This window comes from Leucoraja erinacea, chromosome 13 (genome assembly GCF_028641065.1).
Source record: "Leucoraja erinacea ecotype New England chromosome 13, Leri_hhj_1, whole genome shotgun sequence".
Taxonomy (NCBI): domain Eukaryota; kingdom Metazoa; phylum Chordata; class Chondrichthyes; order Rajiformes; family Rajidae; genus Leucoraja; species Leucoraja erinaceus.
Window position 1 is genome coordinate 15107391 of NC_073389.1, and position 23040 is coordinate 15130430.

At 42.9% G+C, this 23040-nt stretch overlaps 1 protein-coding gene across 13 annotated transcripts in view; it reads left to right on the forward strand.

Annotated features, from left to right (window-relative positions):
* The window catches only part of dmd (dystrophin), a 1582845-nt gene that overhangs the window by 1424771 nt on the left and 135034 nt on the right, over positions 1–23040 (forward strand). For 9 of the 13 annotated variants that reach the window (XM_055644518.1, XM_055644513.1, XM_055644514.1 and 6 more), the window contains 3 exons: positions 1790–1868; positions 14705–14765; positions 16474–16512. In XM_055644518.1, coding sequence (XP_055500493.1) covers positions 1790–1868; positions 14705–14765; positions 16474–16512 — 179 coding nt within the window. The remainder of the gene's footprint in view (positions 1–1789; positions 1869–14704; positions 14766–16473; positions 16513–23040) is intronic. The other 4 variants (XM_055644517.1, XM_055644520.1, XM_055644526.1 and 1 more) reach the window with 2 other exon arrangements.

Sequence of the window (23040 nt, forward strand, 5' to 3'; positions counted from 1 at the left end):
TGTTTGGTTTCAAGCCCATCTCACGATGTTATCTTTCAGCATATTGTGCCTTTCATGGTGTTGGGCTCAGTGTGGTAGCAGACCATGAAGTTTCATGCATTATGCTGCACATAGTTAGTGTTGCTGATGCAACGTAAACACGTTCACACCTTCGCTAAAATAGCAGTAAACAAAAGAGATGCTAACATTTGCTACTAATATTGCACAGCTTGCTTTCAACTCTCTTCTGTCACTTTCCTCCCCCTCCACCCGTCTTCCTGTGGTTCTGATTATATAAATAATGCAACATACTAACTGTTCGTGAGGCTCCTGGCAGGTGAAGAAATGTATATCACTCACCAGTCTTAATTTGATGATTTATTCAGATTAGTCCGGTTCGGGCCCTTTCCATTCCCTTCAGTCTCCACTAGCACTTTACCTGGTGGATAATCAGAATAATCGACTCATTTTTTACACTGCCGCTTCAAACCACAGGTTCCATTGCTCAATAGCACCACGAGTATTAATATGATTTACAAAAATGAATCAGCTATTTAAATAGTTTGGGTCAGTACACTCATCATTCATTTTGTAACTAGATTTAGGACCTGCCCAGATTAATGGATTGATGTTTATCACTGCTGGAACAACATTTAATGCAAAGCTCTTCCCAATTTGGCATTCAACTCGACAATCTCACATGGAGGCATTTCTTAATTTTTTTTGTGGGACATTAGCATCACTGGCAAGACCAACACTTATTGCCCAACTTTAACTGGGCAAACTCGGCCATTTTAGAAGGTGGTTAAGTAATCTATATTGCTGTTAAACTAGAGTCGCCTGGAGCCCTGACGTGTTTAAGTCAATAATTCCTTTAAGGGGTTATGGGGGAGAAGGCAGGAGAATGGGGTTAGGAGGGAGAGATAGATCAGCCATGATTGAATGGTGGAGTAGACTTGATGGGACAGATAGCCTAATTCTGCTCCTATCACTTATGACCTTATGAGCAGATTACCTTCCACAAAGCAAATTGGAACACACGTCTTTATTTTAAACAACTGTCAATTGTTTCATGATCTCTATTGAAGAGTACAGTCTTTTAGTTCTGATGATGGATTTAATGGAATTTAAAATCCTGAGCTGGGGGGAAACTCAGATTGCTAGTTTGTTCTCTGGATTGTTGCTTTCGTAACAGTGCCAGCGTGCTGCTTTACTTTGTGAAGGGAAAGGATTGCCTGACTGCGGGAGGTGAAGAAATTGGATGGGGTGGCTGGAAAAGGTGAAGAAGGGAAAATCTTCTAAAAATGGAATTTGGCAACACTGCAGAGAGTGTAGCATTTTCTTTGTGATGTTTGTGACAGTGTGACACAAAAGAAGGAAGGTGTTCCACTTCCCTGCACCAATGGCCAAAGAACTGAATTGACCATAAATATAAATTGAAATTGGTATTTTTGACAGGGAAAATGTCCCTGTAACCAGGAACAATCCGCACTCTGATTCTGCTAAAAATGTATTTCTATCCGTGTCCTATTGCTGTATAAAGGAAGAGTAGACAAATCCTGTTAGTATTAAAGTCAAATTATACTTTGATGGCTAGTTATGTGGTCCATGGCAATATTTGTTTTAAAGAGAAAAGATTTTGATGAAAAATGATGATTCAGAGGAAAGGAAGACTGAAATACTTGCACACGTTTAGTTTGATTCCTTGAAAAGAAAGTTAATGCAGAAATATGGTTTCACAACTGATTGTGACAGTGGCAAACTTGATCTTGTCTGCCATGCTCCTAACTCGCCTCTTCTATCTTTTCAGGTGTCTATAGATGAACGTCTGAAACAGCTACATGAGGCTCATAGAGATTTTGGACCCACATCCCAGCACTTCCTGACAAGTAAGTAATGGGCTTCCACCATCAAATTGTAATATTCCCAATAATATTCTGGAAGTAACATATTATTTTTTAAATAGATTGAATTATTGCCGTATTTGTAATATCCTGGGATGTAAAGTCAAAAAAAGACCTACGAACTGTGATTTATTTATCAATCCCATTTATCCTTCTCTCAAAGAACAGCTTTTGGCTTGGAACTTTTATTTGATTTTTTTGCAAAACAACCTGTTTACTCAGACTATCTTCCCATCAGCACACCACTGCCTTCCCTCCATCCAGAAAATGAATGATTGGTACAGAATAACAGGCTTTCTGTAGGTTCAGGTACCTTTATAATAGAAAACAATGTCATCAATTGATAGTGAAAGATTGCACCTGTAATCAACAAGAAAGCACAGTTGAGTTAATCATATTGCTATTGGTTAGAACACAAAGTGCTGGAGTAATTCAGCGGGTCAGGCAGCATCCCTGATGGAGATGGAGACATCTATGATTTCCATCATGCAGCATCATCTCAGATGGAGATTGGATTTTCTGAAATCTATCTCCTCTGATGGATAGGAGACGTCGACTCTGAAGAAGGGACCCTACCTGAAACATTGCCTATTCATGTCCTCCAGAGATGCTGCCTGACCCACAGAGTTACTCCAGGACTTAGTCCGCGACACAAAATTCTAGCATTTGCAGTTCCTTACCATAAGTTCATCAGTGATAGGAACAGAATTAGTCCATTCGGCCCATCAATACGTCTCCATATTGTTGTTGGTCTGAGTTAACCCTCAAAATATCCTCAAAACATTTTCCAGCCAATTAAGTAAATTTAAATAGTAATCCGTGTTGATGTACAGGGAAATTGTATTACCAGTTTTTTGTAATGAATTTCTTAGGATTGGAGTATTACTGGTAAGACCGGTATGTATTACCCATCCCTGGTTACCCTTGAGAAGGTGATAATAAGTTGGCTTCTGGAACCATCGCTGTTCCTTCTGGTTATTGTACTACCATATTGCTCTTGGGTAAAGGAGTTCCACAATTTAGACCCAGCAAAGATAGACTGCTGGCAATATATTTCCAAATGAGGACAATGTGCTACTTGGAGATAAATGCACTAAAGGGGGTATTTCCAGTGCACCAGCTGCCCTTGCCCTTCTTGGTGGAAGAGATTATGGTTTGAGGGGTTTTGTTGTAATAGTCTGGGTGATTAACTCCAATGCGCCGTGCAAGCAGTGTGTGCTGGTACCAAAGGAATGAATGTTCAGGGTGGATGATGGTGGTCCTGGGACAATGGCAGATATGTTTTGAAATTGGAATGATTACCCACAAACAACTGCAAAAAATTGGGATGACTGAGGTCATGTAGGTTTCTCTCTGGAAAAATAAAATACTCAAAGCTTTGGAGTAACTTAGCAGGTCTGGCAGCATCCCTGGAGAACACGGATAGGTGACATTTCAGGTCGGGACTTCTCTTCAGACTGAAAGGCCAATCAGACTGGAAGAGGTCCCGCCCTGAATCATCACCTATCCATATTCTCTAGAGATGATCATGTTCACAAGTTATAGGAGCAGAATTAGGCCATTCGGCCCATCAAGTCCACTCCGCCATTCAATCATGGCTGATATATGTTTCCTTCTCAACTCCATTCTCATGCCTTCTCCCCATAACCCCTGACACCTGTACTAATCAAGAATCTGTCAATCTCCGCCTTAAAAATATTGATTGAAGGCCTCCACGGCGTCTGTGGCAATGAATTCCACAGGTTCACCACCCTCTGACTAAAGCTACTGCCTGACCCATTGTATTACTCCACCACTTTGTGTCTTGAATTCAGTTCCCTGATGGTGCGCATGTTTATATTATGGAATGCAGAGTACCTTATTCTGTAATGTCGAAAGGACGTCAAAGCAAACAGATCCTCCAGCCATAAATGATAACAATTCCATACCATGCAAGTATTTAGTTTATTGTACCGAGGTTCAGAGAAAAGTATTAGGGATTTGTAATGTACTTTGATACAATGAATCCCTTGAAATTAGCAAATCATAAAGACGACATTGTCATTACCCATCTTGAACACTAACACTATCCCACACACACTAGGGACAATCTACATTTTACATTTTATAATTTACATTTATACCAAGCCAATTCACCTACAAACCTGTACTTCTTTGGAGTGTGGGAGGAAATTGAAGATCTCTGAGAAAACCCACGCTGGTCATGAGGAGAATGTACAGACAACACCTGTAGTCAGGATCGAACCCAGGTCTCTGGCACTGTAAGGCAGCAGCTCTACCGATACGCCACAGTGCCGCCCAAAGAATAGATTACTGTAAGTAGCTAACATTGAATGCCCAGCTTTGTTTCTGTCCTTTGTTTCCCCACCCCCCTCCCACCATGTCAACCCACACCTGCACAGTTTATCGTCAAGAGTACGGGGGTGGTACAGTGGCGCAGCGGTAGAGTTGCTGCCTTACAGTGCCAGTGACCCGGGTTCGATTGTGACTACAGGTGCTGTCTGTATTGTGTTTGTACGTTCTCCCTGTGACTGCGTGGGTTCACTACGGGTGCATACTCCAAAGATGTACAGGTTTGTAGGTTAATTGGCTTTGATTTAAAAATGTGTAAATTGCCCCAAGTGTGTAGGATTGGGAACCGAAGGCCTTATTTCCATGCTGTATCTCTAAAGTCTAAAGAGTAGGTGATTAAAACTAGGGCCTTTAAAATGTCTTCTGAAGTTGAAGGTTTCTTTGCAATGTTCTTGCTGCACTTGATTTTCCTGTGAGTAAAATAGAAAATATGTTGGATGGATGTCCTTTCTGTTTATTTTCCTATTGATATCACCTGTTAGCTCAAGGGGTTTCTGCTCATAACTCTCAAGACATTTTTATAGCACGTACTTTCTCATGGTTGCCAGTGACAATAATGCTGATGTCAAGTTTTGTGTGTTAAAGTACAAGTAGTGAATGCTTGTATCACTGGAGAATTTTGAAATGTACTATATGTGTTTTCCACCACATCAGCAGAAATGTTCATATTTCCTCTACTGCTTTCTTTACAATGAGCTGAGGCTGGTATATAAATGCAATATAAATTGCTACATAAATGCAAGCCTATTGTCACAGGTAACCACATGTTCATGCAAGATGGCAGGCTCACTATCCCACAACACCATGAGACTTTACGAGAGAAGAAGAATGACAATAATCCTGAACTATTTGAACGTAAACAGTTTAGTACTTGCTGAAGCATGATGATTTGGTAATTGTAGATGTAACATCTATCCTGCCATGTAAAGGGAGGTTTTAACATCATTGGGATTGGTAAATCTGTAGAGACAGTCTTGAAAGGTGATAAAAAGTATATTACTTGACTGGAATCTGGAATAAAAGTTAGCAAGTGCTGTTATGTACAAAAAACTATTATCCTAAAATAATTTGAAATCATTGACAATACCAGGACTTCATTAATGCTGTATCCTTTATCCTTAATTGATTTGTCAAAGTTAACAAGACGGGAAATTCATGGATATTCATGGGTTAACATAATTTTGCCAGTAGATCATTCTCTGGACTCTTTGTCACTGTGCAAGCACTGACTTGCCTTAAAGGTTGCTCTGGCAACCCCTTGAACATTGCAACAAGTTTTAGCAGACTGACTGGTGCTCATTTACTCCTTAGTAATGTTCCAAAGCCTACCTTTTACAAGAGAAATTTCATCTTATTCAGAGTTACTTTACAGTCCATCTACAATGGAAGTTGTGAGGACAGTGTTGTGGAGAAGCTTTCAACTGGTTTTTCAACCGGATCAGTGTGATTATTACTAATTTTAGGAATGTACCTGCCTCCCGATATCACTCCAGCAGAGTAAATTACTGCTTGATGCTTTTCCTATCACATTCCAGGGATTGCTTGGTTTTTAAAGAAAATTGCTTTCCTTTTGACATTTCATGCTCATTCATTCAGGAAATCTGTGGATACTGTTACTGCTACCCCAGATAAATTCACAGTTCAATTCTGGGATTTTTCCGATCTGTCCATTGCATCAAGTGATGCATTTGCCCAGTGGACCATTACATTTACATTTATACAGCTCTCTTCAAAACCACAGCATGTCCCAGGGGGTGTAATTTGAGGTTAAGTCAGAATAGCATTGTGGAAATGAGAGGCAGTCAATTTACGCAAGTATCCAAAACAGCAAAGTGCTAAATTACCTTATTTTTTAGTTAGTAACTAGAAAATGTGTTGTATTGCTAAGTATTGCATTAAAAAAAAAACAATCCATTGGATGTGTGCAGCCAGCAGTCATTAACTTTGCTCAATGTCTTCAGGGAAGTTAAGAGATACATGCCACCTTGAGTCACCACTACCCTTGTGGTGAATATACTCCCACAGTACTATGCAATAGGAAGTTTCAAGGTTTTGATTCAGCATGGTATTGATCAAGGATTGCAAGTACATTTCCAAATCAAGATGATGTGGTTTGGAGGTATACTCAAAATCCATGTTGTTTTTCATGTACCCACTATCTTTTTTGTGTCCCAGGTAAGATGAGGAATTGATATGTAGTTATCTACCCTTGGCTTGGCAATTGACAACCGTGGCAAATTATATCCTTATAACAATTAATTGCTGCAGTGAATCTTTTAGGTCGGGTATAATGTGCCATTGTGTGCTGTTGGTGGAGGGAATGCATTTGTAAGATGAAGGATGGAGTGCTGATCTGCTGGCTCCCTTTTTCTAGATGGTCAACTTGAGTGTGTTGGAGCTGGAAGCATTGTCGAACAGCATCCTCAATTTCAGCTGCCAACATAAATATCCATCTTATTTTTGCTCCATGATGGCATGTAAGCCATGAAACTAATCGATAGGTCTACAACAGAGCAAATCTCAGAGAACAGTGGTATCAAATAGGGCTATGTCGTGGCCACAACACATGATAGTTTTGTTTAGTTTACTTTCAGGGTGCATCATGAAAACAGGCCCTACACTGCATCGAGTCCTCAGCAACTTTCAATCATCGGTTCTCACTAGTTCTATGTTATCCCACTTTCTCATCCACTCCCTACACACTAGGCGCAATTTACACAATTAACCTACAAACCCACACATCTTTGGGATGTGGGTGGAAAAAGAGAGCACATGGAGGAAATCCATGTGATCACAGGGGGAACATGCAAACTCCACACAGACAGCACCTGAGATAAGGATCAAAATCAAATCTCTGGCACTGTGCGGCAGCCACTCTACCATCTCAGTTGTGCCACAGTTTTGCAACCTCTCTTACTGTAAACTTATTGTGGCAGTGGAACTGATCTTCAGAACAAGAGGTGTACTTTTCAACCAAGCCCTCCAGAACCAAGCTAACTCCAACGTCAGTTGTCACGCTGCAGGGTGCAAATACTGCCTGAACCCGGAGGTCAAGTTCTTAGCTACCGCCTGCTCACAACACTGAGGGTGGTGGCCTTTGCCACCACCTTGACCTCTGTCATTAAAGCTGAGCAGTGAGACCCTAGACCACATCTTAACTCAGAACCACTGTGACAAAGGTAGACGATGAAAGTCACCAAGATCTTTAATGCTCCAACACAGGCTATCGTCAATTGGTGAGACAGTGCTGAGAGTATTGTTTGCTGTTTCCATTACCACGCTGTAAAGGGAATGTTATTAAGCGAGAGAGGATGCCAAAAGAAAACACAAGCATGTAACCGGGACTGAAGGGCTTGAGTTAAAAGCAGAGGTTGGACAAGCTGAGACTCTTTACCCAAGAGAAAAGGAGGCTGTGAGATTGCGTTATAAAGGTTAATAAAATCTTCAGGGACATAAAGTGGATAATCACAATGATTTTTTTTTTCCAGAATAAGGGAATCTAAATTTAGAGGACAGATTTAAAATATGAGGGTAAAGATTTAAAGGGAACCTGAAGGATAGGTTTATCCAGAGGGTAGACAAAAATGCCGGAGAAACTCAGCAGGTGAGGCAGCACCTATGGAGCGAAGGAAATAGGCAATGCTATCCAGAGAGTACACAAAAATGCTGGAGAGACTCAGCGGGTGCAGCAGCATCTATGGAGCGAAGGAAATAGGCAACGTTTCGGGACGAAACCCTTCTTCTGAAGAAGGGATTCAGGCCCGAAACATGACCTATTTCCTTCCCTCCATAGATGTTGCTGCACCCGCTGAGTTTCTCCAGCATTTTTGTGTACCTTCGATTTTCCAGCGTCTGCAGTTCCTTCTTAAACACGCTATCTAGAGGTTGGCAGGTTTATAGAAACAGCTGCCAGAGGAGGTAAATGAGGCAGCTACTCACTTACTTACTTACTGCCTATTATGCCTCCTGGCATGTAGGGCAGCAACTAAGGTCCTCCACTCCTGTCTGTTCTGGGCTAGCTTCTGGACACTACCCCAGGTCAGGTCCATTGTTTTCATTTCCTCCTCTACAGTTCGACGCCAGGTGGTTTTGGGTCTCCCTCTTTTCCTTGTCCCTTCCGGTGTCCAGTGCAGGGCTATTCTTGGGATGCTGTCTGGTTCTCTTCTCAGTATATGGCCAATCCAGTTCCAGCGCCTTCTCATGATGAGGGTGACCATGCTCTCTTGTTGGTATTGAGCAAGGAGATTTTGGTTGGATACGGTGCTTGGCCAAAATATTCTAAGGATTCTTTTCAGGTTCTTAGTATGGAAGACCGACAGATAGTTGATGTCGCTCACTGTCGTTCTCCAGCACTCCGAGCCATATAGGAGGGTGGAGAGGACACAGCTCTGGTATAACCAGCTTGGTCTTGGTGCTGTATTGCCGGCACCTCCATACATTGTTTAGCATTCTGAAAACATTCCTAGCCTTGTTTAGCCGGTTCTTGATGTCATTGCGTGCTTCACCATCGTGTCTGACTTTGCTACCAAGATAGGTAAACTCCTCAGTTATGGGAAGATTGTTTCCATTCACTTGGATTTTCAAGGGGTTTTGGATGTTTAGTGTCACTATTTCAGATTTTTTCAGGTTTATCTTCATGCCAATTTGTTGTGCAAAGTCACTGAGACGGGATGTTTTTTTCCTGCATGTGCTTGTGAGTGTGGGAGACCAGAGCCAAGTCATCAACAAATTCAAGGTCTTCCAATGCTGAGAAGAGGGTCCATTGTATGCCTCTTGCTTGGTCTTTGTTTGTCTGACGCATTACCCAGTCACTAACAATATTGAAGAGCAGCACTGACACACTCTTGTCGGACTCCTGTCTTCACCTGGAATGTGTGGTTACTGTTCCGCACTCTGCAGGAGAAGTTTGAGTAGAAGCTCTTAATGACTTTGGCCATATGCTGTGGGATCCCATACATTCGTAGTATGCCCCAGAGGCTGTCTCGGTGGATGCTATCAAATGCTTTCTCGAAATCAACAAAGTTGATGTATATCTGTCTCTGCCACTGTACACTGTTCTATAATGTTACGAAGGGCAAATATCTGGTTAATGCATCCTCTCCCACCGCAAAATCCTGCCTGTTCTTTCCTGAGCTGTTTGTCTACTACTTCTAAGACACGTTGTATAATAATCTTTGCCAGAATTTTGCTTGGAATTGATAGAAGAGTGATCCCTCTCCAATTGTTACACTCGCTTAAGTTGCCTTTCTTTGGTATCCTAATGATGACTCCTTCTGACCAGTCATCAGGTATATCCTTCCTTTCCCAAAGTGCTGTGAAAAGTGGTACAAATACATACCTCAGCTGCAAGTTCTGGGTTGCCTTGAACAGTTCTGCATTGAGGTTATCTTGGCCTGGGGCTTTTCCACTTTTGAGAGACATAATGGCTAACAATTTCCTCCTTAGTTGGGGTTCAGTGCTAGTGTCCAGGTCATCCTCTGCTTGTTGGGTGTGTTAGCCTTTATAATGGGCGGTGCTCTATTCAGTACTTCATTAAAGTGTTCCATCCAGCGAGCTTCTTGTTCTGCTTCTGTTGTTAGGAGTCGGCTCTTTTTGTCTACAATTGGTGTCTCAGTGGTTCGACTATTTTTGCCACAGATTATCTTGGTTATCTTGTAGACTTTCCCTTGCTCCCTTTCTCAGCTGCATCTTCAGCTTGATTAGCAACATCTTCCAGGTACGCCCGTTTGTCAGCTCTGGCTTTCCTCTGAACTGCTTTGTTTGCTTCTTGGTACTGCATCTTGTATCTTTCTTGCAGCCGTTTGGACTTTGTCTCATTTATTTGCTTCTTTAATTTTCTCCTATTTACAATGATTAGCCATGTGTCTTCAGTCACCCACTCCTTTTTTGTCTTCTGCTTAAACCCCAGGCAGGCCTCACTGGTTTTCACATAAGCTATTTTGATTTGTTCTCACACAGTATTAATATCATTTGCATTTGCCTCTGTGTGATTGTCCATATCTGCTAGTGCCTGAAACCTGTTCCTTCATTGTAACACGAAAGAGCCTTTCACTTTTGGGTCATGTAGTTTCTCAACGTCAAACTGTTGCCTGCTTGTCCTTTTGCTCCCTGTTTTCCTCAGTTTTACTTTGAGAATGGCCAGGCCTAGGTGGTTACCATCAACTTCCCGTTTAACCTAAACATCAAGTAATGAGCGTCTCCATGTGACGTTAATCATCAAGTGGTCTATCTGATTCTTATCCTTTCCATTTGGAGAGTACCATGTCAGTTTGTGGATGTCTCTGTGCGGAAAGAGGGTCCCTCCAATTACTAGGTTGTAAGTGGTCCAGAGTTCTATTAGTCTCTCTCCATTCTCATTCATAGTACCAAACCCCCCCCCCCGCATAGCTCTTTCCTGGTCTGTGTTGTTGTTTCCAACCTTGGCATTCAGGTCCCCCATCCCAATCTCCATGTCATGTATTGGTGTGTTTTCTAACTCAGCCTGTAGTTGCTCATAGAATTCATCCTTACACTATCATCACTATCATTGGAGCATAACACTGTGATGGTTGTTGTATTAATTTGCTCCCCCCCCCCCCCCCCCCCCCCCCCCCCCATCTGATCTTCATGAGTCTACTATTGACAGGTTCCCACTCTATCAAACTATTCTCTACTCCTTTCTTTAAAATGATGGCTACTCCTTCTCTGTGATTCTCATCATCCCTTCCTGGGTACAACGCTGTATCCCCTGTGCCGGTCCTAAGTCTCCCAGATCCCGTCCATCTACTTTCACTTACTCCAAGAATATCTAGGTTGTAGCGTCTCATCTCTGATATCACTTGTGCTGGTTTCCCTGTGTTGTACATTGTTCGTACATTTCAAAAACCTATCCTAGTCTTATGTTTGGCATTTAGAACTTCCACCTTCCTGCCAGTGGCTTCCTTTCGGCTTTCACAATTGACATTCAGTATCTGTCATTAGCCCTGGAAGTCCATCACGCCCAGTAGTGTTGATTCCTTCAGTTGCTGTTTCTGTAACATATTTGTTTTACAAGACAGGGTTGTTAGCCCTGTGCTCAACCTCCAGTGGATCGCTCTTCGTCTCACCTCTACCCTTCAACCTGTCCAGCATGGGAGACCCTAACTGGAGATGAATCTCCCGCTGGCATAACTCGAGGGGTCACTGAGACACACAAGCTCCCCGACCATGACAAGATTGCAAGCCAACGGGGAGATCTTCTTGGTTTCACAGGCTGTAATTGCCACTGGTTCTCCAGATTGGAGGTTGAGCACAGGGCTACAATTATGTTTAAAGTATTTGGACATGTACATGGATAGGGAAAGGTTTAGAGATACTGGCCAAAAATGGGCAAAAATAGAAAGACACAAAGTGCTAAAGTAACTGAAGAAGAGTCTTGACCTAAAATGTCACCCATCCTTTTTCTCCAGAGATGCTACCTGGCCTGCTGAGTTACTCCAGCACTTTGTGTCTATCTTGGGTATAAACCAGCATCTGCAGTTCTTAGTTGCTGCATAGGCAGAAATAGAAGTAGTTGAGTAACTTGATCAACAGGCACAAATTGGGCTGAAGGGTCTGTTTCCATGCTGTATAAATCTTTGCTTCTCTTACTCAATTGAGGAAAAGTGTTCTTGGAGATCAGGACCCTAGATCTGACACAAATCTCCTGATTCATTGGGCAGCAGTGATCCTGCATACCACCAATACTACCAACATGTTTGTGATGATGTTGAAAACCTGGAGGCCATACATCGAGAGCACATGGAAGCCCTGCACAAGCGGCCAAAGGAGCATATTGTCTCACTAACCTGTCTCAGCACCCTCTTCCCTCAACCCTATCGGGTCCTTCATCCCCATGTGTGGAGGCATCCGCAGTTCCTGCATTGGCTGCATTAATCTTTTCAAGACCCACAAAACCAGAGTGGAGGTGAGGGACTGCCAATGAAGGAAGACTAATGGCAATTGGTCTAGGATGTGGTCTAACACCAGTTAGTGGAGTGCTTCCCTCTCGCTCCTGTTAAACGTCAGATATACTCGGCCTTGTGAACGTTGCCTTCACCTGATCACGGGGTACTGATTGTGGATGATCAGCCATGATCATGTTGAATGGCGGTGCAGGCTCGAATGGCCGATTGGCCTACTCCTGCACCTATTTTCTATGTTTCTATGTATACCTTGGTGATGAGATTTGTTAGCTCCACCTCATCTCTGGAATATATCTCTTGTGTCCATGTTCTTTGTGTGAGTGGTCCCAGCTGAATCCAAACTGTGCTTTGGTGAACACGTTACTGTTCAGGAAGTGATGATGATGGCATCTTGCTAATTTTGATCAAGCCAATGAGGCGAGGACTGGAAGTTTTGGCTTTGCCTTAATTTTTATCCATGGGGCATACCTGAGCTATTTTACACATCTCTGAAGATCTGTCACAAAGAGAGCTCATCAGTGCCTCTACTTCCTTAGATGATTGAGCAGATTTAAAATGTTCAATACTCTATTGAACCTCCCCAAGTGAATGGGTGAAGCATACTAATTGGTTACATCATGGGCTAATTTTGTCACTCAAATGCCCAGGAATGAGGAACTGCAGTAAGTGGTAGAAATTACCTGAGAATACTGATCTCCCCACCAGGAAGAAGGTACAGGAGCCTAACAAAAAGCTCAATTTTGAAAACATCTAGCTCCAGATTCAGAGTCTGAAGAAGGGTCTCGATCCAAAACATCACGCATTCCTTCTCTCCAGAGAAGCTGCCTTTCCTGCTGCGTTACTCCAGCATTTTGTGTCTACCTCCATATTCAGGAACAGTTTATTCCCAGATGTTATCAGGCAACTAAACAGTCAACTCATCAGCTAGAGTGCGATCCTGAACTCCCTCCTAACTCATTGGAGACTTTTGAACTTTCTTTAATTGAAATTTATCGGAATTCAATATTAAATCTTTGCACTAAATGTTGTGCCCTTTATCTTTTATCTTTTCACTCGATTATATTCATGTATAGCCTTTACTCTTGACTGCGCAACACACAAAGGCTTTTCACAGTTTCTCAGCACAGGTAAAAATAATATACTGAACTAAACCTCCAGGTTCAACAGCAACCATCTGGCTCCTCAACACTGCACAATCCCTCAGCGATAATAATCTAATATGGTTAAGAGTTTAAGAAGGAACTGCAGATGCTGGAAAAAATCGAAGGTAGATAAAAATGCTGGAGAAACTCAGCGGGTGAGGCAGCATCTATGGAGCGAAGGAATAGGTGACATTTCGGGTTGAGACCCTTCTTCAGACTGATGTCAGAGTTCTCCCACAGCCCACTGTCTCCACCTCTTCCTTTCGCTTCCCATCCCCACCACCACCACATCAGTCTGCCCAAAGCAGAAAATGCAGAAGCTTGAAAGTGCTCACACGTCCTCTGAGTGAGGGCTACATGTATATATGTATGTAGTCTGTTTTGTTGTGCTATTCTTATAACAAATGTAAAGCACTTTGGCCAGCGAGAGTTGTTTTTTAAATGTGCTATATAAATAAATGTGACTTGACTTGACTAGACTTGACTAGACTCAGGAAAAAGCTTCTTCCTCTCTGTTATCAGGCTTCTGCAATCAGCTAAGATGCCATCCAATTCACCTCTACCCCATTGTGAACATTGGACTGTGTCTATGGAACTGGTGCGCTATAATCCTGTGAACAATATTCTGCACTGTTTCTTCATTATTGCACTTGAGTTTGACTTGACTATAAAATGTATGTCCAAGATTATCTGATCTGATTGTACAGCATGCAAAACAAAGCTTTTCATTGCACCTTGGAACACGTGACAATGATAAACCTGAACCTAAACCTAAAAATGTGATAGTCAAAGTTGCTAATGCTGATCAACGTTTGACAATAAGTAGCTGCAAAGCAGGGATGTGCAGAAATCTGATTGCAAACCCATTAAGATTAACCCACTTTCAACTTGAATGTAGAAACAAAGAACTGCAGATGCTGGTTAATGCACATTACCTTAAGTAGGTAGAGTGGTTAATTTTCACGGAAAATACACAGTGTTTCATGGCTATAATTTCAATATTTTACAAGAGGTTTATTTCTACTGATTGTATCATGCTATTATACTGGGTATAATGGGAGCTGGGTCAACTCATTGTTTACCAGGCTATTTCAGTTTGTTTTTCATTCTGCAATGTGATGGCGAGACTAAAGGCAATACACACTGTAATTATCAACACCTTCGGTGCACAACCCAAGTGCTTCACCATTACGTTTTATGGTTGATAGAGTTCAATTTCAAACAGATTTATAGAAAAATGTCTCAGACCACTGGGTTAATCCTTTCCTTCTTCATGGGCAGCTGAGCAAACAGATGGAGATCTGCAGAGCTGGGTATAAAAAATAGTCATTTTAATGATTTATGTATTTTTTTTCTTATTTACACTAGACTTAACCTTTTTTTCTCTTTGGCTTCTCGATTTCAGCTTCTGTCCAAGATCCTTGGGAGCGAGCAATATCACCCAACAAGGTCCCCTATTACATCAAGTAAGTCCTATTTTAAAACTGTGCACTGTCATCACATTTTTAGCATATAAACTAAATATGTCCATACAAAGGTACCTTATGGATCAGGCTCTAAACGTGCATTCATCCCACTCCCAGGACCAGTCCCAGTGATGTGGGCTTCCAGCTTGCTGATATTATATTATTGGTTGCAACTAAAGAGATAAAGTTTTACCGCACCTTTTCCATGCTGGCTGTGTTGAATCCCAACAGTCATAGTCATTGGTGTGAGCTAAAGGCACCTATCGGAGCTGGATTCCAGTTTTGCACACTGAGATCTTTCAAAACAGCGCTGGCACGGTTTCGATTTAGTTTGGATTCAACTAAATATGTAGACACCTGCAGGTTCCTGCCAGCATGAAGGAGAAAAAAATCCATCCACACTATCCCAGGAACAGATTCATGGATTCAGTTTTACATGCAGCCATGCACTCCTTGTTGTGTGAAGGATGTGTCCCGGCAAGACAAGTGATGTCCAATTTCATGCATGAACATCCCTGAAAATAAAGTCTGTTCCATGCAAACAGCAACATAAACTACAAATTGAAGAGCAGAGATCAGACATGCATTAGCTAGACGACCATAAGTCCAGATATATACCCATAGAGTACCATAGGCAGAGGCGTGCTTCATATCACAGATACAGATGCATTGTATCTAGACCACGTGAGATCTAAATACAGCCTTCACATAATTTGCCACAAGTCTAAGGTCATAAGCTAACAAAGATCCAAGCCCACTGGATCTTAACACAGGGTCTTACCAAACTGCGTCTAGGATACCAATGGTCATTGCCTTTAAAGTTATAAAGATCCAGGCGCTGCATAGTGATTCCATAGATTCTGATCAACAAGGAATCATCATCATCATCATCATCGATGAAAACATCGACGGGCACGGTGCCTTACAATGCTATGTACGACCATGATCACAACTTCTGCTGAAGTGTGGATGGCCGTTGGCTCACTAGGAGCTCACCCGCCCTTTGACAGGTCTTGTTTGTGGTCCTGCTGGGGTTCCACAGCCCCCTCCTCACCTGGGGGAGACAGTTTAGCCGCCGACTATCCGACCATGGAGCAGGTAGCACAGGATTACATGGTAGCGTGGCAGGGGGTGGACTCCCCCCGACCAAGGAATCGAGATAACCCAACCCTGGATGCTTGCTGCATCTGGAAGAGCAAATATCTAGACACGCCACAGTCAGACTTTCAGTCACAATCAATTTGCTTAAGTGTTTGCCAAAATAATATTTATGTTACCATAGAATTTTACCTTTTTTTCATTCTTTCTGATCTTTTGGGTAAAAACAAACATTGTGTTTAATACCCCTTGAGCGCTACCCTTTCTCTAAGTGAAGCAACTAACCTTCCTTATTAAGACTGTAGCCCCAAATGCTCTCCAGGGCTGAATGGCACATTGATTTGCCCATGTGTCTGGAGCTCAATACATGGGTCATTGGGAAACACAAAGAAAACATCTGATTCAATGAGGTTTGCATTAGTGCTGATCACATCAATAGGTTGCAAAGATGTGTATGTGTAGCGGATGGTCAACAAAGTGGATCCAGGAATTCAGCTTGCAACCTGAACACCTAAATACACACAAATTTTCTTTATCCTTTTCAAGGGGACTTATTTCCACGTGACAACTTACCATTCTTCTAAGCAAGTGTTTTTTTTTTCTATTCCAGTGCAAAGACTGTGATCGGAAGTAAACTAAGGTCATCAGAGTGAGAAACCTAACTGCTTATTGTCGAATAGATTTTGCTTGTCGTTTTTAGAAAGTTACCCTGCCATGCTTCATAGTTTTTCTCTTAAAAGCATGTGGTTTAGAAGCAGTTTTGTGCCCTGTGTGTTGCCTCTGGATTCAATTAGTAATTGCGGAAAAGTAACCTTTTGATAAGGATTCTTGACATTAGCATGCTTGTTTGTGATAACTTGAACCTTCTTTAACAAGTGATAAGCTGTTCATACTTGAGAGCAAAATGACTTTATCTTATAAAAAGGGGCGAAATGGTTGAGAATGTAGAATGTTAGTGACTTGATCTGTCCACAATGCACAGAAACTTGTTTGCGCCCCCCTCCCCTTCTTAGCATTAGTACTTTCTGGGAATTTCATTTCAATGAGAATTGAAGGCATGTGCAGGGCTGGAATACATATTTTTTCACCAATGGTGTTGCATTCCCAACGATCTTCACCGTAAAAAATATATATATTTTTACATTGATAAAACTCTGTTGTGTCAATATGTTATTCTGCTTTCAGAATGCAGCTTTTATAATATGTATTTTGCGCCAAGACTTGTCAGCCCATCAGAATTTTTGTGGAAGTCGTAGAAATGCTCATCGGTGAATGTCTGGGGAATGGTAAAAGGGTGGAATGGAAGAATGTGGACAGCAATCAATGACTTTACATGCAAATATACTAGTTATGGCTATCACCCATTGAGCAATTTATTATTGAAGCCAATTGTTGAGTGAGTTTGCTGAAGATACTTTGTACTTTGTATGGAACAAATTTTACCAAACAATGATAATAACTAAAAAAAAAATCACCCCCACATTGAACTAAGATTAACTGAATATTTCAAGCGTTAGGTAAATAACAGCAGAATCTATGTTTAAGTTGAAAAAGTAAAAGAAAAAATGCTGGCAACACTCAGTAGGTCCTGACAATATCTCAGGCAAGAACAACTGATTTAATGTCAAGGTTGTTCAGTTTTCATGAAAATGTCTTTCAGAACTTCAGCTTTTTTGTTGTTTATTCCCAATAATTTGCATATACACAAAGATTTTCAATGTGGCGAAGCACTCAAGATCACACAGGAGTATACCTAAACAAAAACCAACAGCAGTTACTGGGACAGGTGATGATAAAGAAGCACGTTTGAAGGAGCATAGCAGATAAGAAGAGGGATTTGATGGAATCCAGGTAGGAATTAATGAATTGAGATGGCTTGGAGTGGTGAGATGAAGGAGAAATGAACAGAAGCTGAAGTTTGATGGTGGGTTGAGGTGCAGGAGGGCAAAGATGGAGATGGGGAGGCACAAAGCCACAGTTGTACTGAACACAGAGCCGAGACAAAAGTAGATCAATGAGCACGTGGCTGATGGGTCAGATTCATGATCCAGGCAGCAGTTTTGGATGAGCTCGAGGTCGAGCTCGTGAAGGGTAAAAGATGGAAAGATGGCAGCAGTCAGCAAACTTTAAACCTAGCAAAAGCATTCATAGCAACTGCAACAGCAGTGGTGCTGGGCAACATTGTGGATTTAAATAGAAATGGTGTTTAAAGATTCATACAACACGGAAACAGGCCCTTAAGCCCAACTTGCCCAAGCCAACCAAGATGCCCCATCTACACTAGTGCCACGTCCCTGCGTTCACCTATCCATGTACCTCCAAGTATCTTTTAAATGTTGTTATTGTACTTTTTGAATGTTGTTAAATTTATCTTGAAGATGACGTAAAGCTCAGAAGTTCAGCACAGGATTATGTGAGGTGTTGAGTTTGTGAATAGTCCAGTTCATTTTGCATCCATCAATGGCTTGTGAGAAGGTGGGATCCAGGTACCAATCGATAAGAGTTTGTGATCAAGTCAAAATCCGCTGTTACAGTTTTCCTTATGATCAATTGCTTTGTTGTCTGCGGGACTGAACGGTGAATCAGTACGTGGATTTGTAAATTGTGGATCAGCAGACTTTCATGGCATGACAAGATAGCATCATCATGCTAGTCGGGTTGTTTTGACTCTTATCATGGTGAAAATCACACAGGAGCTGCACTTAATGCCTAACCCTCATGGAATACATCAAACACAGATCTTATTTGAGAAATAGTTGGGATTATTCTCGGGAGTGCTACACACTTGGTCATTGTACTAAATGCTGTCAACTTAAAGGGATGGTGTTCTAAAGAATTCCTTAGTTCCTTGCTAGAACAACACCAGCTCTATACCTATCTCTTCTCCTTTAATAGCTTCGTTTCATAGTAAGCTCCTCGAAAAAAAGATTTATGTATAAGTTACAGTTTGGGAATAAAAACTGCAGATGCGGTAAATCTGAAACAAAAGCAGAAAATGCTGGAAATAGGTCAAGCAGATTCGGTGGAAGGAGAAAAGGATACTTGGGGTTCTTACAAAGTATCATTAATCTGAAATGTTAGCTGTCTTTCTCCGCAGATGCTGCTTGACATGATGAATGTCTTCCAACATTTTGTGTATTTCCTCTCGCTATTATTTTTAAAGAATAAGCAATAATTGGTCAGTGGCATGTTATTGATTTTAATCTCTCAGGTATCATCAATTGGAATTTAAGAAATTGTTGTATAAGAATAATCTCATTGTTAAAATTGTTACAATTTAGTGTTCAGTACTCCAAACTGTGGATTTGATTGAAACCTCCGAAATTGTTATAAATCTGAGCTTTAAATTGATTTGACGTGCTCCTTTATATTTTATGCTCTCCTATGAGGGAACAGGCTATTTTAGACTTGATATGTTTTAGCTCCAGGTAAGATTTCATGGCATTATCATGTATCGAAAGGAAGGAGAAAATTGTCAGGAAATATACACCTTAACTTTATTCCCCACTCACTACCTGTGAGTTAGCCATTCTGAACTAGCTGATATTAGTCTATCTGTTCTGAAATGAGATAGAATTAGCCGTGTTTTAATTTGGATCTGCCTGGTTTCTCATTTTTCTATAATATATTTATCAAGTCCCTTTGGATACTCCTTAATCTTCTCCTTAATCTTCTCTGCCAAAGCTATCTCACCACCCTTTTTTCCCCTCCTGATTTATTTCTGTATCTCTAAACTAAACATAAGTGTACCTCTGCATCCTCTATACTCCTCCAGGGATTTGCTTGATCCCAGCTGCTTGTACCTGGCACTTGCCTCCTCCTATTTTTCTGACCCGAGACTCAATTCCGCCCATCGTTCAGGATTCTAAACTCCAGCCAAACTTGCTCTTCGCTCCAACAGGAACATGCAGTCCTTGAACTCTCGCTATCTCACTTTGAAAAGCCTCCCACTTGATAGTCGTTCTTTGTTGGCAAACAATACACTCCAATCTCTCACCACATGAACGTTCTGCCATCGACTCACTCCGCAACAACCCAGATTTGGTTATCAAACCCGCTGACAAGGGAGGTGCCGTGGTAGTCTGGCGCGCCGATCTCTACAAAGCTGAGGCCACGCGCCAACTATCGGACACCTCCTCCTACTTACCCCTGGACCATGACCCCACTGACGAGCACCAGGCCACCATCTCCAGCACCATCACCAACTTCATCCACTCCAATGCCCTACCCGACCGAGCCTCCAACCTCATCGTTCCCCAGCCCCGCACAGCCCGATTTTACCTTCTCCCTAAAATCCACAAACCTGACTGTCCCGGAAGACCCATTGTCTCCGCCTGTTCGTGCCCCACCGAACTCATTTCCAAATACCTTGACTCCATCCTATCACCCTTGGTTAAATCCCTCCCTACCTATGTTCAAGACACCTCAGACACTCTCCGTCGTCTCCGCGCATTCAATTCTCTAGGCCCTCACCCCCTCATCTTCACCATGGACGTCCAATCACTATACACCTCCATCCCCCACCACGATGGTCTCATAGCCCTCCGGTTCTTCCTCGACCAGAGAAGCAACCTATACCCAGCCACTGACACTCTCCTCCGCCTAGCGGAGCTGGTCCTTACCCTCAATAACTTCACGTTCGACTCCTCCCATTTCCTCCAAATACAAGGCGTAGCTATGGGCACACGCATGGGCCCCAGCTATGCCTGCCTATTTGTAGGTTACGTCGAGCAATCCTTGTTCAATACATACCAGGGCCCCATCCCCGACCTCTACCTCCGCTACATCGACGACTGCTTTGGTGCCACCTCCTGCACCCGCACACAACTGACTGACTTCATCCACTTCACCACTAACTTCCATCCGGCACTCAAATACACCTGGACCATTTCCGACACTTCCCTACCATTCCTTGACCTCACTATCTCCATTGCAGGTGATAGACTTCTGACCGACATACACTATAAACCCACTGACACCCATGGCTATCTGGACTACACTTCTTCCCACCCTGCTTCCTGTAAGGACTCCATCCCCTACTCCCAATTCCTCCGTCTACGCCGCATCTGCTCCACGGATGAGGCGTTCCACACCAGGACATCTGAAATGTCCTCACTATTCAGGGAACGGGGGTTCCCCTCCTCCACCATAAATGAGGCTCGCACCAGGGTCTCGTCCATACCCCGCAACACTGCTCTCTCTCCCCATCCCCGCACTCGCAACAAGGGCCGAGTCCCCCTAGTCCTCACACCTTTCACCCCACCAGCCGTCACATACAAAAAGTAATCCTCCGTCAGTTTCGCCACCTCCAACGTGACCCCACCACTCGCCACATCTTCCCATCTCCCCCCATATCTGCCTTCCGCAAAGACCGCTCCCTCCATAACTCCCTTGTCAATTCTTCCCTTCCCTCTCGGTCCACCCCCTCCCCGGGAACTTTCCCTTGCAACCGCAAGAAATGCAACACTTGTCCCTTTACCTCCCCCCTCGACTCCGTTCAAGGACCCAAGCAATCGTTCCAGGTGCGACAGAGGTTTACCTGCATCTCTTCCAACCTCATCTATTGCGTCCGCTGCTCTAGATGTCAGCAGATCTATATCGGTGAGACCAAGCGGAGGTTGGGCGATCGTTTCGCCGAACACCTCCGCTCGGTCCGCAATAACCAAGCTGACCTCCCGGTGGCTCAGCACTTCAACTCCCCCTCCCACTCCGTCTCCGACCTCTCTGTCCTGGGTCTCCTCCATGGCCACAGCGAGCAGCACCGGAAATTGGAGGAACAGCACCTCATATTCCGTTTGGGGAGTCTGCATCCCGGGGGCATGAACATCGAATTCTCCCAATTTTGTTAGTCCTTGCTGTCTCCTCCCCTTCCTCAGCCCCCCTGCTGTCTCCTCCCATCCCCCAGCCTTCGGGCTCCTCCTGCTTTTCCCTTTCTTGTCCCTGCCCCCGATCAGTCTGAAGAAGGGTTTCGGCCCGAAACGTTGCCTATTTCCTTCGCTCCATAGATGCTGCTGCACCCGCTGAGTTTCTCCAGCTTTTTTGTGTAACCTTCGATTCTCCAGCATCTGCAGTTCCCTCTTAAATACACTCCAATCACCTTTTACAAGCTTTTGTCTCATACAATAACATTTTGCCTTGCCCCAATTTAGAACTTGAATTTGTGGACGAGCCCTGTTCTTTCCCAGAACTATTTAAAAACTAATAGAAGCATGGTCGCTGGTCCCATAAGTCTCGCCCGTTGACGCTTCAAGTCACTTGCCCTGCTCTATTTCCCAAGAATAGGCCAAGTTGTGCGCTCTCCCTGATAGGGTTCTCTATATGTTGCCTGAGGAAACGTTCCTGAACACACTCAACAAACCTCACCCCATCTCAGCCATTAATGCTCTGACTGTCTTAGTCTATGTTTGGTCTATTAAAATCTCCTCCATGACAACCCTATGATTCTTGCACCTCTCCGCAATCTCCACACACATTTCTCCCTCTGATTCCCGTCGATTATTTGTGGGCTGATAGTAAAATGGCAACAAGACGACCATCCCCTTCTTATTTTTCATCCACCCTTATAAAGCTTAAATGGATGATTACTTAGTAATTTTATCTCGGACCACAGCTGTAATATTCACCTCAATCAGAAATGCAACTCCCATTCCTCTCTTTGCGTCACCTCTATCTTGCCCATAGCACGTACCCAGGAACATTAAGCCGCTAGTCCTGTCCTTCCCTTAGCCACGTTTGCATAATAACTATAATATCCCAGTCCCAAGTGACTGTCCATGCCTTAAATTCATCTGCCTTGCCTGTCAAGCTCCTTGTATTGAAATAAAAAGCAATTTAATGCAAGTATTTCCTCACTAGATAGACACAAACATGCTGGAGTAACTCAGCAGGACAGGCCGTATCTCTGGAGAGATGGAATGGGTCCAGACCCTTCTTCAGACTTGTGTATCCCCTTCCAGCCTCTCAAATGCCTCCTTCTGTTTTGCCCCCCACCTCGCAACCCAGCCAATCTAGTTTAAAGTTTAAAGCCTCGCTCACTCCACAGGTAAATCTACCTCTCCCTTTTCCTCCCAATCCCCCAACTCCCCAATCCCCTACTCAAATAACATTTAATTCTGGAATGCAGCAATGATTCTGAATATAATCACATTTTTTTAAAGTGAAGATTCAATTGTATCAG